Source organism: Manis javanica, chromosome 11, assembly GCF_040802235.1.
Source record: "Manis javanica isolate MJ-LG chromosome 11, MJ_LKY, whole genome shotgun sequence".
In the NCBI taxonomy this organism is placed as follows: Eukaryota; Metazoa; Chordata; class Mammalia; order Pholidota; family Manidae; genus Manis; species Manis javanica.
Genome location: NC_133166.1, coordinates 29312508 through 29327500, shown reverse-complemented (window position 1 = coordinate 29327500; position 14993 = coordinate 29312508). Strand labels below are relative to the sequence as shown.

The 14993-nt window shown below is 45.8% G+C and overlaps 2 protein-coding genes across 7 annotated transcripts in view; one reads left to right on the top strand and one right to left on the bottom strand.

The window, feature by feature from the left end:
• The window catches only part of LOC108387948 (uncharacterized), a 16429-nt gene extending 3003 nt beyond the window's left edge, over positions 1-13426 (bottom strand). The window contains exons 1-5 of one of the 4 annotated variants that reach the window (XM_017646333.3): positions 12938-13423; positions 2784-2845; positions 1284-1421; positions 734-838; positions 199-353 (exon numbers count right to left, since the gene is read on the bottom strand). In XM_017646333.3, coding sequence (XP_017501822.2) covers positions 199-353; positions 734-838; positions 1284-1421; positions 2784-2845; positions 12938-13201 — 724 coding nt within the window. In that variant the 5' untranslated portion in view covers positions 13202-13423. Of the gene's footprint in view, positions 1-198; positions 374-733; positions 839-1283; positions 1422-2757; positions 2846-12937 lie in introns of all 4 variants that reach the window. The other 3 variants (XR_012122604.1, XR_005063429.2, XR_012122605.1) reach the window with 3 other exon arrangements.
• LMO1 (LIM domain only 1) overlaps positions 1-14993 on the top strand; it is a 124208-nt gene that overhangs the window by 71395 nt on the left and 37820 nt on the right. For 2 of the 3 annotated variants that reach the window (XM_017646350.3, XM_017646348.3), the window contains exon 1: positions 12256-12801. The exons of the other annotated variant lie outside the window; for it this stretch is intronic. In XM_017646350.3, coding sequence (XP_017501839.1) covers positions 12780-12801 — 22 coding nt within the window. In that variant the 5' untranslated portion in view covers positions 12256-12779. Of the gene's footprint in view, positions 1-12255; positions 12802-14993 lie in introns of those variants that run through there. 3 annotated transcript variants of the gene reach the window in all.

Sequence of the window (14993 nt, the reverse complement as noted above, 5' to 3'; positions counted from 1 at the left end):
AGAGCAGTTGGTTGGGCTAAAATGGCCAAGGGTAGGGTCAGGATTAACATCTGACTGAGTTTACTCCCGGGAGGGCCTGAAATGTGAGGCAGCCTCAGACAGAGGCAGCAGCCTCTCCTAATCCCCCTGCCCTTGGGACCTGCTCCAGTGTGTCCTCAGCCAAAGAGAAAGAGCCTGGATGCTTCTGAGTATACTTACCCCATCTCTCCCATGGCCAGGCCCTTGTGTGAGCACCAGGAAGCTTCTTGAAGTAAGGAAGAAGCAGCACAGCAAGGCTCAATTTGGCTCCGCCAAGGGACAGAAGTTTCCATCTTGGGCAGCTTTGCAGAAGCCATGGGCTTGGCGAAGCAAGCCTAGAATTGGGAACTTGGAACTTGAAGAAACCATAGAGGTTACTTTATTGTTGGGGAATCAGGCTCAGTATATTCATCAGGGAAAATGCTATAAGAGACCCAAAACTATCTCTCAGAAGATAAAAAGTCCAGGTTGGCAGGGCTGCTCCACAAGGTCACTCAGGGACCCAGCTACCTTCCATCTTATTTCCCTGCATACCTCAGGGTGCTGTTTTCATCAGCATAGTCAAATCTGGGTGCTAGAACATCCATATTCTAGCTTGTGGGAATGGGGAAAACAGGAAGCCCTGGAAAAGCAACTTCCTTGTAAGTAAGAGAGGCAAAAGTAGCTTATTATCTCTCCTGCTTACAAATGAGAATAATAACTCATCTATACCTACTTGCAAGGGAGTCTCCACTTGGGGATCCATGTGCTCTGGCAGGAGAGGAGAACAGAGGCTGAGGATACTACCAGCCATCTGCCATTCTCAGGAAGGGGAAGTTGCCTGAGATCCACAGAAGAGAAATCAGAACCAGAATCAAGATTCAGGCCTCAGCTATCTGAGAGGCCCGGGGCTGCACTGCAGGCTGCCCCAGGCTGTGGCTCAATCTGCCAGGTTTGGGCATATCTAGTACAGGCCGCGTGTGGTGGCTGACAGTGACATCAGCTCTGACAGGACTCAGCTATTCCTATGACTCACCCAAAGGGTGGCCTGTTGCTGGGGCTCAAAGTTTGGCTTGGAGAAGCCCAGGCAGGTCCTGGGTAGCAGCAGCCATGGAGGAATATGTGCCTCCAGAGGAACATTTTTTTCTCCAAACTTGTGTCATTTGGGACTGGCTGGGCCTCTCAGACAGATCAGGTCCTGGGTGGAAGAACTCCATCTTGAGGCAGGGGTGGGACAGGAGAACACTGAGAGATGGGAGAAGTGCTCCCCCACCAGTGCCACATACCTCGGCCTCTGCCTGTAGCATCCAGGAGGACTGCTTCGGAGATGTGTGTGCTGCTGGGACATGCGGTTGTAGCTCCAAGGGGACCACCTGTACGTGGGTGTCTTCACTCTGGAGAGCTTGTTGGTAACAGTCGGTTTGCTGGAAATGAGTCAAGGTGCATAGCCCCACGGGTCAGTGGGCCAGGGTCCACCAAGCTCAGGAGCCCCAGCCTCAGGAACACGTGGGAACACCTGACCTCTGAGACCCAGGTCTCCAACCTTCAGTGGACAGGTGATCAGTAGGGTGGGAGAACACAGAGATGATCCCTACTCATGCACAATGGACACTCAGATTGAGATTCTGAAGCTGCAGGTTCAGCTGGGGTGTTCGTAGCCTCAGAGAGGAGAATTGGGCTCCAGGAGACCCCTTGGTAAGGGTCTCTGAGGGATGGGAGGTGCAGAAGTAAAGTCATTTAGAGATCGGGAGAGTCCCATACTCTAGCTATGCCTCACTCCGGCTGTGGAAGCCTGTGAGCTTACCAGCACCTCACAGGGCTTTGTCATAACCAACTCTCAGAACAAGCTAGTTGGCTAGATAAATAAGAGAGTGGAGAGGAATATTTGAACCAGGCAAATTCTCCCAACTGGGCGTAGGGTGGTGGGAGTGAGGAGGGCAAGGGAGAGTTCAGAATCTTAGAGTTGGGTTGAGCGCTGAGGCCTTATGCCTGACCAAGTTCGCTCCCAAAGCATGGGGCTGGAGGAGAAGATGCAAACACTTAGAGCTTAATAGTTGTTCTTTTATCCCTGCCACACAAATAATTATACAAATAACTATGTAATTAACTTGAGCATTGTGATAACAGCTAGGAGGAAAAGCGCAGAGGGCTGCACCAGGCTGTAACAGGGAGGTGTAATCTAGTCTTCGGGGTGGCAGGGTACGCCACCCTGATGAAGGAAGTGACATTAAACCTCAGGCCCAAGGGGTGAACAAGAGGTCTGAAAGAAGAGGAGAGGAAGAACATTCCATGCAGAAGGAAGGGTGCATCTGCAGGCCCAGAGCAGGTGGTGGTTCAGACAATGGTAAGGGCCATACATGGCAGTACAGGTGCAAGTAGCGGATGTGGGTGATGGGAGACACCTCCTGAGAGCCTGCTGGGGCAGAGCCAAGGTACAGGAAGGAAAGGGGGTTTCTGCAGAGGGAAAGCCACTGCAGGTCTGAGGTTTGGCTGACAAAATCTGATACGCTTTTTAAAAATATTATCCTGGCTGGATAATGGGATCTCAGTGTGGATACAGGGAGGCCAAGGAGAGGTTCTTGCAGCAGTGGGCAAAAGAAAGTGTCGCTTGGACTAGGGCAGGGCAGTCACTGTGTGATTGGAGGGAGTGTCAAAAATGTCTCTCTGATTTATTCTACATTTTAAAAAATTATAAATTACTTATTCATTAAAGGTAATGAGAATATTCTAAAAGTGTATAATGAAAAGTAATTCTTTTACCTTAATTCCCCACCTTCCATTCTCACCTGCTGAGGTCACCATACTGACGACCCGAACAGGCAGCCTTGCACATCTTTTCTTCATGCATCTAAACAGAGAGAAGTTTTCTTTTAAATGGGATAATACTACTTTATTCTGCAACCTACTTCTCTTGTTCAACAGTACATCACAGACATCCTTTGCAAGTCAATAGCTGTAGCTCTAATTCATGTTTTAACAGCTGCATGATATTCTACAGCTTGGTGTATGACAATTTATTTGATCACTGATTGACATTGATATTCAAATAGTTTCCAGTTTTCTGCCACCACAAACAATGCTGAAATTATAGGGTTGTACTTACATACTGGCGATTTTTTCCCCATTTCCCCTAGGATACATTCCCAGATGGAGGATTTCTGGGTCAAAAGGCAGGTGCATTTTTAATTCTAATAGCTAGTGCCAGCTTACTTGCTCCAAATTGTAATAGATTGGGCCAGATTACATGCTGAGCAGCAAAAGAGAGTACCCCTTTTCTCAAATTTTTAGCAGACCTGAACATTTGACTCTTAAAAAAAAATTGCCAACCTGATGAATTAAAGTCATGAAAACTTATTTTGCTTTAATTTGCATTTTCCCAACTAGCAATGAGGGATAAGCATCTTATTGGCCATTTAGATTTCCTCCTTCTGGAATAGATTGTTCATATTTTTCTTTTCCACTGTCCTCCTAAGCATTTGTCATTTTCTTTACAATTTATAAAAACTCTTTTTATATTTGGCATATTTTCCCTTTTTACTGATATGTATTTTGCAAGTATTTTCCTAGAAAATCATTTGTATTTTTTCTTTGTTTATGGTATCTTTCACCATCAAAGTTCTAAAAATCATATCTAGTATATCTATCTTTCTTTTTTTTCTCTTGCAGGTGTTCATCAAATTTACTCATATTTTTATTATCCAAATCTATTCAATTTTTCTCTTAAAATTTCTAATATTTCCATTATTTCACTTTCATATTAAAATCTCTAACGCTTTTGGAACACAATCTTTTTATTTGCTGGGTAGGGATCCCATTTATATCTTCCAGATGGATAAACAAGTATTGCAGCACAAATTTTAAAACAGCTTTACTGAACTATAAGTCACATGTGATGTAATTTACCCATTTAAAGTGCCCAATTTGATGCAGTTTAATATACTCACAGATAGGTGAATCACCAGTCAATGTTAGGACATTTTCATCCCCTCAGAAAGAAACCCTGTTTTGCTTTGTATTTATATCCCACAAATAAGTGAAATCATATGGTACTGGTCTTTCTCTGCTTGGCTTATTTCATTGAGCATAATGCCCTCTAGATCCATCCATGTTGCTGAAGAAGACAGGATTTCTTTTTTTTACAGTTAAATAATATTCCTTAATAATATGGGTAACTGTTGAGCCACTGTGTTGTACACTTGAAACCAATATAAGATCGTATATCTGCACCATTTCATACAGCAGTGTATGAGTTCCAGTTTCTCCACATCTTCACCAACATTTGTTATTATCTGCCTTTTTGATTCTAGCTTCCTAATGGGTATGATTTGGTATCTGATTGTGGTTTCACATGCATTTCTAGAGATGCTGAGCATCTTCTCAGGTGTTCATTGACTTATTTGTTCATCTTCCTTGGAGAACTATCTCTTCAGATGGTGGTACCATTTATTAAACTTTTTTCTCTCATGATTTGAAATGAAGCTTTCATGATACATTAAATTCCTTTCCACATTTGTATCTATTCATTGGTCCTTTGTTCCTCTGATCTATTTCTCTCTCTCTGGCTTATGCCATACTGTTCAGATCATGGTGGCTTCATATTTTTTTTTATTAAGGTATTATTGATATACGCTCTTATGAATGTTTCACTTGAAAAACAATGTGGTTACTACATTCACCCATATTATCAAGTCCCCACCTAAACCCCATTACAGTCACTGTCCATCAGTGTAGTAAGATTCCAGATTCACTATTTGCCTTTTCTGTGCTACACTGTCTTCCCCATGACCTCCCACAACAAGTGTACTAAACATAATACCCCTCAATCCCCTTCTCCCTCCTTCCCCACCTGCCCTCCCACACCCCTCCCGTTTGGTAACTGCTAGTCCCTTCTTGGAGTCCGAGTCTGCTGCTGCTTTGTTCCTTCAGTTTTGCTTTGTTGTTATACTCCACAAATAAGGGAAATCATTTGGTACTTGTCTTTTTCCACCTGGCTTATTTCACTGAGCATAATACCCTCCAGCTCCATCCATGTTGTTGCAAATGGTAGGATTTGTTTCTTTCTTATGGCTGAATAGCATTCCATTGTGTATATGTACCACATCTTCTTTATCCATTCATCTACTGATGGACACCTAAGTTGCTTCCATATCTTGGCTGTTGTAAATAGTGCTGCAATAAACATAGGGGTGCAGATGTCTTTTGCTTTGTATGTTTTATTATCTAATAAATTAAGTTCTCTTGAACTAGTCTTTCTTTTCATGTTTTCTTAACTAGCTTCAGATATTTATTTTTCAAATGTATTTCAAATTAAATTTTTTTATAGTTCTAAAAAACTGTTTTAGTTGGGATTCTAATAGAAATTGCATTAAATATATATATTACTTGTGAAAGGACTTGCTTTTCATGAGAATAAGTCTTTTCTTTGAAACACAGCTGCCTTTCTGTATGTTTAGATCTTGTTATATGTGCTTCAATATGACTTCATGACCTTTTTCAGACTTTACCTTTGTGCTGGTTGTTTTAAAGGTATTCCTGAGTATTTTATAGTTTTGTCACTACTGCAAATCATCTATTTCTTCATTTCTAATATATCACTGCATTTAGAAAAAACTATAGATTTCTGTCTGTATACAGTATGTTTAGCTACTTTCCCAAATATTTAACCTAGTAGCTTCTCTGATGAGTTTGTTTTCTTGTCTTATTGAATTAGTTAAAATATCCAAAAAATGTTTACTAATAGTGATGATAATGAGCATCCTATCTTATTCCTAGTTTCTGGAATTAACTTCTGAATGTCATTGTTTATATATTTTCTCTTAGGTTTTGGTAAAGAATCTTTATCAAATTAAAGTATTTTTTTTCTGTTTCTGTTTTGTTTAATATTTTATTAGCAATATTTGCTGAATTTAATCAAGTGATTTTTGACATCTATTACTATAATCATATTTTGTTCCCTTTGTTGATGTAGTGACCAATATTGATAGATTTATTGAGGTTGAATTATGTTTGTAGTGTTAAGATAAGTGGTCCTTTATATGGTGCATTATTCTTTTGATATTTTTCCCATATCCAGTTCTCTAATATCTTATTTCAGATTTTGCGCTCATTCAAACTGGTCTGAGACTTTTTTCTTTCTTTTTAAATTCAATCTTAATGAGGTTTGGGAATTAAGAAAACGCTAGCTCATAAAACACACTGGGAAGATTTCCAACTTCTCTTGTCTGGAATAGCTTAAATAACATTAAAATTCATCTGTTTTTAAAGATTATGTAAAACTCATTTTCAATATTATCTGTGCCTTGTGATTTATTTTATTTTATTTTTTAATTATGTAAAATACATATAAATAAAATTCACTATTGCACCCATTGCTAAGTGTACAGTTCAGTAGTGTTAAGTATGGCCACATTGCTATGCAACCAGTCTCCAGAATTCTTTTCTTCTTGCAGAACTGACATACCCATCAAGCAAAAATTCCCCATTTCTCCCTCTCCCTGCCGCTAACAACCACCATTCTACTTTCTGTCTCTATGAATTTGACTATTCTAGGTACCTCATATAGGTGGGATCACACAGTATTTTTTTTATGACTGGTTTATTTCACTTAGCGTATTGTCCTCTGTTTTAGCACATGTCATAATTTCCTTCCTTTTTAAGGCTGAATAATATTCCATTGTGTGTATATACAGTTTGTTTATCCACTCAACCATTAGAAGATACCTGAGTTGCCTCCAGCTTTTGGCTATTGTGAATAATGTTGCTATTAACATGGGTTTATACATATCTCTTCAAAACATTGTTTTCAGTTCTCTTGGGTATATGCCCAGAAGTGGAGTTGCCAGATTATATGGTATCTTGTGATATTTTAATAATAAAGTTTTAAGTCCTTTTTAAATCTCCTGTTTATTGACCTATTCAGAATTTCATTTCTATGCTCAATTTTGAAAATTTTCTACTTTACTTGGAAATCATTTGTTTACTCTAGGTTTTTACATATATTTTCTTAAGCTTACAAATATTATTGCCATAATGCTTTACCCTTTCCTGTACCTTTGATGTATTTCTTTCCTTATACCTAATATTTTATATTTTTGCCTTCTTTTTCTTAACCAGGTTTGCCTAGAAGGGTTATTGCCATTTTGTTGCTCTTTTCAAAAAACCAGATGTAATGGGGTATAAATTTTCTTTTAATTACATTTTCTATTATTTGTTTATTTTCTATTTAAATCATTTCTGATTTTACCTTTACTGATTTTCTAGTTTCTTGTGGTTTAATTTATTCTCTTTCTAATTTTTTAGATTAATTAAATATCAAGTTCTCTTGCTTCTTTTTTTATATTAAAAGCATCTAGGGCTATGTTTTTCCCTCTGAGTATGGCTGTCCCACAGATTCTTAATGGTACTCTCTTTTCCTTTTTGCTACTAGATTATTGGTAATTCCAGTTTTGATCTTATTTTTGATCCAGTAGTAATTTTAGACAGTGTTTCTTAATTTCCAAGCATTTTATGCTTTTGGCCTTGAAGTTAGCTTTGTTTGACATTAATATTGGTATTTCTACTCTCTCTCTGCTTCTGGGTATATTTTTGCCCATTGCTTTATTTTCAGTCGTCTTTGTCATCTTGTTTTGGAAAATTTTCTTGCAAATAGCATTTGGCTATGTTTTATTTTTTAACTTACTCAATCTATTTTTTGATAGGGAAACCCAGTCTCTTCATATTTAGTGTAATATACTGATATACTTAGCTTTACTTCTCATTTCATCTTATTTTATGTATTTATTTCTTCTTTTATTTCTTTTTCTTTTTCTTTTTTTTAAACTTTTGCTAGCTTGGTTTAAATTTTGTTTTACTTCCAGATTTCTGGTATTAAGAACTAAGTGGATGGTTTACTAAAACAAGATTGGGAAGAAATATCAAGAGTTCAACTTGGATTTTAAAATTTAAGATCCCTTTGAGACATTCAAATGGAGATGTTAAGCAGGCATTTGTAAGTCCTACAGTAAAGCTCAACAGTGAGATCCTTAGTGAAGGTCACATACACTGCTGAGGGTGGCACCCCAGGGAAGGTATTCCAGGAAGGCTAGGACCTCATCCTCAGGAATGCCGACAGCTAGAGATCGGACGAAGGAGGAAAAGCTGGCAATCAACAAGAACTAAATAGAATATCCATGGGGGTAAGAGGAAAACCCAAAGAACATGTTAGTCTAAGGAAGAAACATGTTCAGAAAGGAAGAAATTAAATGCATTTAGCACTGAGATGTCAGGTAAGGCAAGGCCTGAAAATGGTTCTTTAATGACATAAAAGTCACCGGTGAGCTCAGCAAACCTTATAGCAGCTGAAGCCAGATAGAAGTGGGTGCAAAGAGAGTGAAAGGTAAGGAAGCAAGACAAGAAAAGGGAATAGTTAGCCAAGAATCTCAAGGATGGCATGTGGCCCAGGGAATTCATGTGATGTGAGTGAGACACAGGAGTTTGTTTGACTGTTGTGGTAAAAGGTCCAGCAGAATGGGGAGACTGAGGAGAGGGGAAGAGCCCATGGACACCTGGATGGGTGGTAACAAGTAGGCCAGAGCACATGCTGAGGCACAGAGCTCAGGAAGGAGGAGGCCAAGTTCTCCAGGAGGGAAGGCACATGTGATGGGAGGAGCATAGACCTGGAGGCAGGGGAACTTCCCCTGACACTTCCCTTCCTGTCTGACACTTCCTCTCATCTCATCAAGGTAAGAGGTGACACCATCTGCTGAGCCTGGGATAGAAGAGGGGGACCAGAGCACTGGGGAGATGTTAAGGGAATTGAAGCAGAATATCAGGAGTGGGGAAGAGCAAGCACTGCATCAGGAAGCCCTCCAGGCGGGACGGTCAGTGGGAGCAGAGCCTGTGGTCAGCCTGACAACACAGATGCCCTCTGGGGCTCCTCCTGAGTTCCACTGCCACCAGGCAAAGCTGGCAGGGGAGGGGGCTGCTCCCCTACTATCGTTCCAGCCCAAATTTACTCATGCAACCTTTCCCTTCATGTCTATCATGTAGCTAAGACAGTCTAGATCCTAAAAGCCACACAAATGCCAAGTGCCAGATTTCATATTTTTACAGTAATTAATAGATCATCTGATTCTCCTCTTTAGGATCGTCCTTTCCAAAAAGTTGTGAGGCCTTCTAGGAAGGTTTGCACGTGTAACCCAAGGGCCCTCTGGACACCACTAGATTTCATATTCTGGATACAGTCATTTTTTTCTCTAACAATACCAGGGTTGGGAGGTGGGGTTGATGGGCTAGGGGAACAGATGCCTCCCATGTAATAGAGCTGCTGCCCCACACTCTTGCCAGCTTGTCATCCACTCCATGAATGCAGTGCAGCCAGTGGCCAGTGCAGCCAAGCCACTGAAACTAGCTGCTCTTGTCCCTCTCGGCCCAGCAGGGAGATACCTTTCAGAGCAGGATCTCAGACCAAAGCTGTGGGGTCCCAAGTGACCTGGTTCCCCATTTGCAACACTACCTTCTTCTTGGGGTGCTGATTGGGAGTGGGTCAGGCCCTGCTTTGCTCCATACCTATAACTGTTGCCCCCTCTAAACTCCAGATCTCGCTGTTCAGTTTGGTCCCCTCATAAGTAGTGCCTCTCAGGAACCTTACTGTCTCTCCTTCAGAACAGCCCTTGTCGGGAACCTCGGTCCTTACCGTAGGTATGTCCATGTCTAGATCTCAGCTGTAGACTGAGTTAGGAGTGTTTCACCAGGGCATGGGGCCCATATAAATTTAGAGATGGAGGTGGGCATTTGTTTCCACATCCTTGACCACTCCATGATGGTTAAGCTGTCTGAACTCTTTCCTCTTCGAAAACCAGGAGGCAGGTCTTCTAGAGCTCACACAGACCTCTGGGGTGAGTGAGGGTGGGGGCAGGGGGGGCTGGGTGTTCATCCCTCAGGCTGGCCTCGCTGCTTGTGAACTCCCCCCAAGGAGAGATACTCAAATGCAGGGCCATGCTAGGCTACATGGTGCCTTTGTGCAAATTAGCAAAAGGTGCCCTCTCTGGGTGGGTGCAGCCCATGCCAGGCACAATGGCTTGGAGAGCAGAGAAAGGGCAGAATTTCAGTATCCCTTATCCCGTGGGCCTGATACCCTAGTACAGAGAACAGCTGACACTAATCTAGGCAGGGGCCATGCCCAGCTGCACAGAGAACTAAATCACACAGAGACCCAAATGCTGGGCCTCCAGAGGAAGTGTGTGCTTGGGTTCTGGTCCCATGCCATCTGAGATCCTGGGGAAAAAACGATGGTGCCCAAGGGTCTCTCTGGCCATCTTTCTTGTTATCTAATTTCCAGGAAAGCAGAGTTCCCTTCCCTGCCTCTGCAGTTCCTATTTTCTCCTGTGTTGACTCTCCATACTGTATCTGTTCTCCCATCCCTGGGGAGAGCTGAAACCCTGCTTCCCGGGGCTGATCTTATCTCCCAGGCCTCACCAGGATAAGCCACACACCCCTCAGCAAGGTAGACTTCACACAGAGCCACCCACTTAGAAGAACACAGGGGAGCTATTTCCTTAGAGGACTTTGAGAAGTGGGCGAGGGATGTCATGAGAAGTCATTGAAGCAGGAACCTGCAGGGTAAATTCAATCACAGTGAAGCAGTCCAGAAGGTCAGGAGTGTTAAGATTGCTGTTGGAAATACTGAATTGAAATAAGGGGTAATGGTGGATAATTATAAAGATTTCTCCAGATCTCGTGAAGGACCTGAAATGATAGAATAAGTAGTCAAGGCTTTGTCTTGTGCACAATGGGGAGCCATTGAAGATTTTTGAACGGGAGAGTAGCGGGGTCAGATCTTGGCACCAGGAAGATGACTTTAGCGGCTTGTGCAGGATGGCAAGAAGGAAGATTTACCAACCTTGGGCATGGGTTAGTTACCTTCAGTGCTAGTGAGATTTAGAGTAGCAGATTTAGGACATAATTCTGAAGAGCACCTCTGAACACCCTGCTTTTCTCCACTAAATTGAATATAATTTATTCAATTATTTCACAAACTTTTCCAGATACTGTGTGGGTCCATGTGCAAGGATGGAGGAGGACAGGAGAAAACAGGATGAGCCTCCCTTCCCCCCAGCTTTCTCTCTACCCTGCAAACAGAATGTTTTGATAAGTGAGGGCTGGGGACAGCATAAGGGTGACAAACTCCACCTCCCCCACCAATTAAAATTTTTAAAAAGCTGCTATGGAAGGAGCGAATATTAGTTTCCTGATTTATAAAGCCAAATGGATTAAGCTCATTCATTGCCCGAGGAAACAAAAAGGAAATCTTCAATACCTCTGTGCACATTGAGAACAGGAACAATACTGGTCTTTAGAAAGCAGAAACCTAATTTGGGGGAATCAATTACCCTCTGTGTCCCTGCCTCTGTGGGCTCTCTCACTTGCTCTCTCTCAATGGGGATTTCCTGGGAGGTAAAGTGTGGAGAAGTTGATCAGCCACAGGAACACCCTTGGTTCAGCCTTGCAGCCTAGGCTGAGGGGGGTGGGGGTGTGTCTGGGTGTCAGGCACTTGTGGAAATGGGGGCAGGGCAGGGTAGGAAGGGCTTTGGAATAAAACTGGAGGAGGGGACAGTACTGGGATGGGCCAAGGAAGGGGGCGATGGGAACCTGGTATTTATAGCTGGGGGTGCGGAGCAATTACCATAGCCCAGCCAGTGCACAAACAGGTGATGGCAGGGCAGGTACTGTGCTTCAGCCTGAACCCAGCGTCACCCACCAACTCCTGATTCTCCCAGTTTCTCTTCTGAGGTCTACGCTTTTCCCCGTGGGTTTGAGATCGCAATGGGCAACAATGGGGCAATTATGAAAAAAGAAAGGGGACCGGACCGGGTCGCCTGCCACAGTACCCACGGAGTCACATTCACAAAGTCACACACAGAATCACTCTCACAATCTCAGTCATTCCTGAGCTGGGTCTCAAACCCTAGCCCACAGGCCCCAGGCCCATGCACTGTACAGTCCCTTACAATCACACGCAGGGAGTCCCACACTCACAACGGCAAGGTCACAGACTCAAAACTACACCCCACTCTCGCCCTCCCACCCTCAACTGCACACATTCCACCACCCGCATCTCATCTTAAGCTCATACAGCGGCTCACCACCCCACACAGCCCTCACTCTGGCATAAGGGGACACACACACACACACACACACACACACACGCACGCACGCACGCACACACGCACACACTCTGGCTGTGCTTTTGTGTTTTGTCAGAATTAATGAGAAAAGTTCCCGTGCCCTGTGGGTAATTAGTGTCCTTGGAGTTAAATAAGCTAATGGCGGGCACCTCTGGCCCAAGCAATTATGTTTGTGTATTGAATAATTGATTCAAAGGGGGGAAGGGCCGCTAATCAGATCTGCGCATAATGAATTGATTTAATTAACAGGGGAATCTAAGAGGCCCTGGGAAACGCAGGCTTCACTCGGCTGGGGCGAGCGCGGCCGGCGCGGAGAAAGAACGGGCGCGCGGCGGCTGCGGCTCCGGCCCGGCCCGGGCGGCGGCTGCTCCCGCGGCACCTCGCGCAGCTCCGGCGACCTCAGCCCGGCAGACGCACCTCGCCCCCGCCTCTGGGTCGCGCCTTGTCCGCGGGGCTGAGCTCCCGGAGCGCGTCCGTCCGCCCCCATCTGCGGCCGCCGCTCCCGGGGCGCGGAGCCCGCGCGGGGCCGGCGAGAACAACGCAGGCGGCGGCGGCGGAGTCCGAGCCGCGCGCCCCTCCGCGTCCTCGGCCGTGGCAGACCGGGGCCGCCCTGCGACCATGGTGTTGGACCAGGAGGACGGTAGGTGCCCGGCGCGCGAGGTCTGGAACGCGTGGGGCGTGCGGTGCAGGGTGGGGAACGCGGCGCGGGCCCTGCGGAGGCCACCCCAGTGCCTCCCGCGCCCGCCCGGGCCGCCTTGGGCCGTTCTGCTGCTTACGGGAAGCGTGGCTACTGGATGTGCGCTCGGGTGTGTGTGTCGGGGTTGCTTGCCTGGGCGCCCGAGGCCCCTCAGCTGGGTTAGGAAGTCCCACGGGCCACGCGGAGCCCGCCAGCCCCGCACGCGCCGGCCGGGAACTTTCTCACTGGCTCGCGCCGCCTCGCAGGCATAGGGAGCGCCTTTCTCAGCCGCGCCGCGGGCTTTCCGAAGGAGTCCACTGCCCCCCAGCCTCCCAGCCTCCCAGGGCGTTTGCACGTCCCCCATTCCGCACCCGACTGCGGAATGGCTCCCCCAAGGGGATGCGCAGAGAACTTGCGGGTGAGCGTGCAATCAAAGCAGCTTGGTCCTGGTCCCTTCAGTCTGGAACTTCCTGTCTGCGGGGTGGCTGACACGGCTTCGCCCGGCCGGGCTGAGGAGGGCACTGGTGCTCGGTTCCCCAGGCCTAGTCTGTGGAGAGCTGCCGGGCTGGCTAGGGTAGGTGGGTGGGCTATACCTCCAAAATAACAGGGTGAAATTACCTTGAACCTAATGAGATCAAAGTTTCAGAGTTCTTCAGTGGTAATTTTGTATTAGTCATCTTGAATTCCTTTCTTAAAAAGCCCCCACCCCCGCAGCCCACACCCCGCAAAAAATTGGTTCTCACAAAATCTGGGTTCACCTTCGATCCAACTCACGCCCTTTCCCATTCCATGCTAGCTGCCAGTCTCTCAGGCGAATTCAGCCCTGCTGGCCATGGACCATCCCCAGGAGCCAGGGCAGTTCCTTAGTGCCTAGGAAATGAGGCCCTGAGGCAGGAAGCTGGGCGATTTGGGGTTGGCAGGCAGCTGCTGGTCTGCAGGGAAGGGTCTAGCTGCCGGGCCTCTCTCTCTGGCCCCACTAGTTCCTTGTTCCATCCTACCACATCTCACTATGGTCAACTCTCCTGGTTTGCCAAGGACTGACGGTTCTGGCTTTAGTGCTCAAAGTCCTGTTTCCTGAGACACCCCTCATTCCCCTGGAGAAAACCTGTACAGCTGGTTAACTTTCATCCACAACTTTCTCAGAGCAGTTGTGTAGGGGTGGGGTGGGCTTCATCAAGGGGGTGGGAGACAGATTTCTGGCATGCAGATTTGGCCTAGGCCTCGTGGAGGCCTAACACATTATTACTGCAGCTTCCTAGAAGGCCTGTCCAGGGCTTCCAGAAACCAAAAGAGGAAAAGTTTGCTGACTGTGCATTTCTCCACTCTAGCCAGTTGCAAATTCCTGTGCATGGGCTGGTTTTGTGTGAGTAGGGGGCTGGGCAGGTCATCTAAAATTGGCCACCTGTCATCCTGATTGTACTGCAGGATCTGTAGGTTCACTCTGTTCTGTAACTGTGGCGGCCACAGGGAAAGGACCCTTGTCACTCTGAGTGCCTCTCTGAGTATATCAGCTTGTGACTTGGTCTTGGAGACAGCTGTCCTGTGCTGGGAGCAGGGCCCTCAGGCTGCGGCACATCTGACAACCTCCACTAAAGAGTTCTGGAAGATCTGGTCTGACCAGGCCCTCAGGCACTGTCTCTCCCTTCCTTTCCCAATCACAATTCAGGAACCCTTATTCAGGACTTTCCTGCCAGGTCCAGCGACAGGACTGCTAGGACCTGCCCAAAACTTTGTAGAGCAGCCAGTAGCACCCCTTTTCTCCTCACCACAACCCTGGGGGATTATCAGCTGGCCTTTCTCTGCTGTCCCCAAAGGCCTTTCAAAGGCATTTGGAACACACTTGGCAGTATCCAAGCTTGTCACCTGTGGAATGTGTTGGGCACAAACTGCTTCACCCAGCCCCAGGGGATTGAAGGTTTCCACCCTGAACCTGGAGGCAGCTTGGGTGGGGGTAAGCATGGGCATGGGGGTTACCTGCCTGCCCAGCAATTCCCATGAGCTGAGAGGTAGGCTGCCAGTTGAGTGAGGCTCATGTCTGGCTCTGTCAACTCAGCAGGCCCCTTTCTGGCTGGAAGCTCAAGACCCCTTATCCTCCAAGGCTTGCTGGGTAGCTCTGTAAACCAGAAGGCTTCTGTGGATGGCCTTCTCCAGATCAG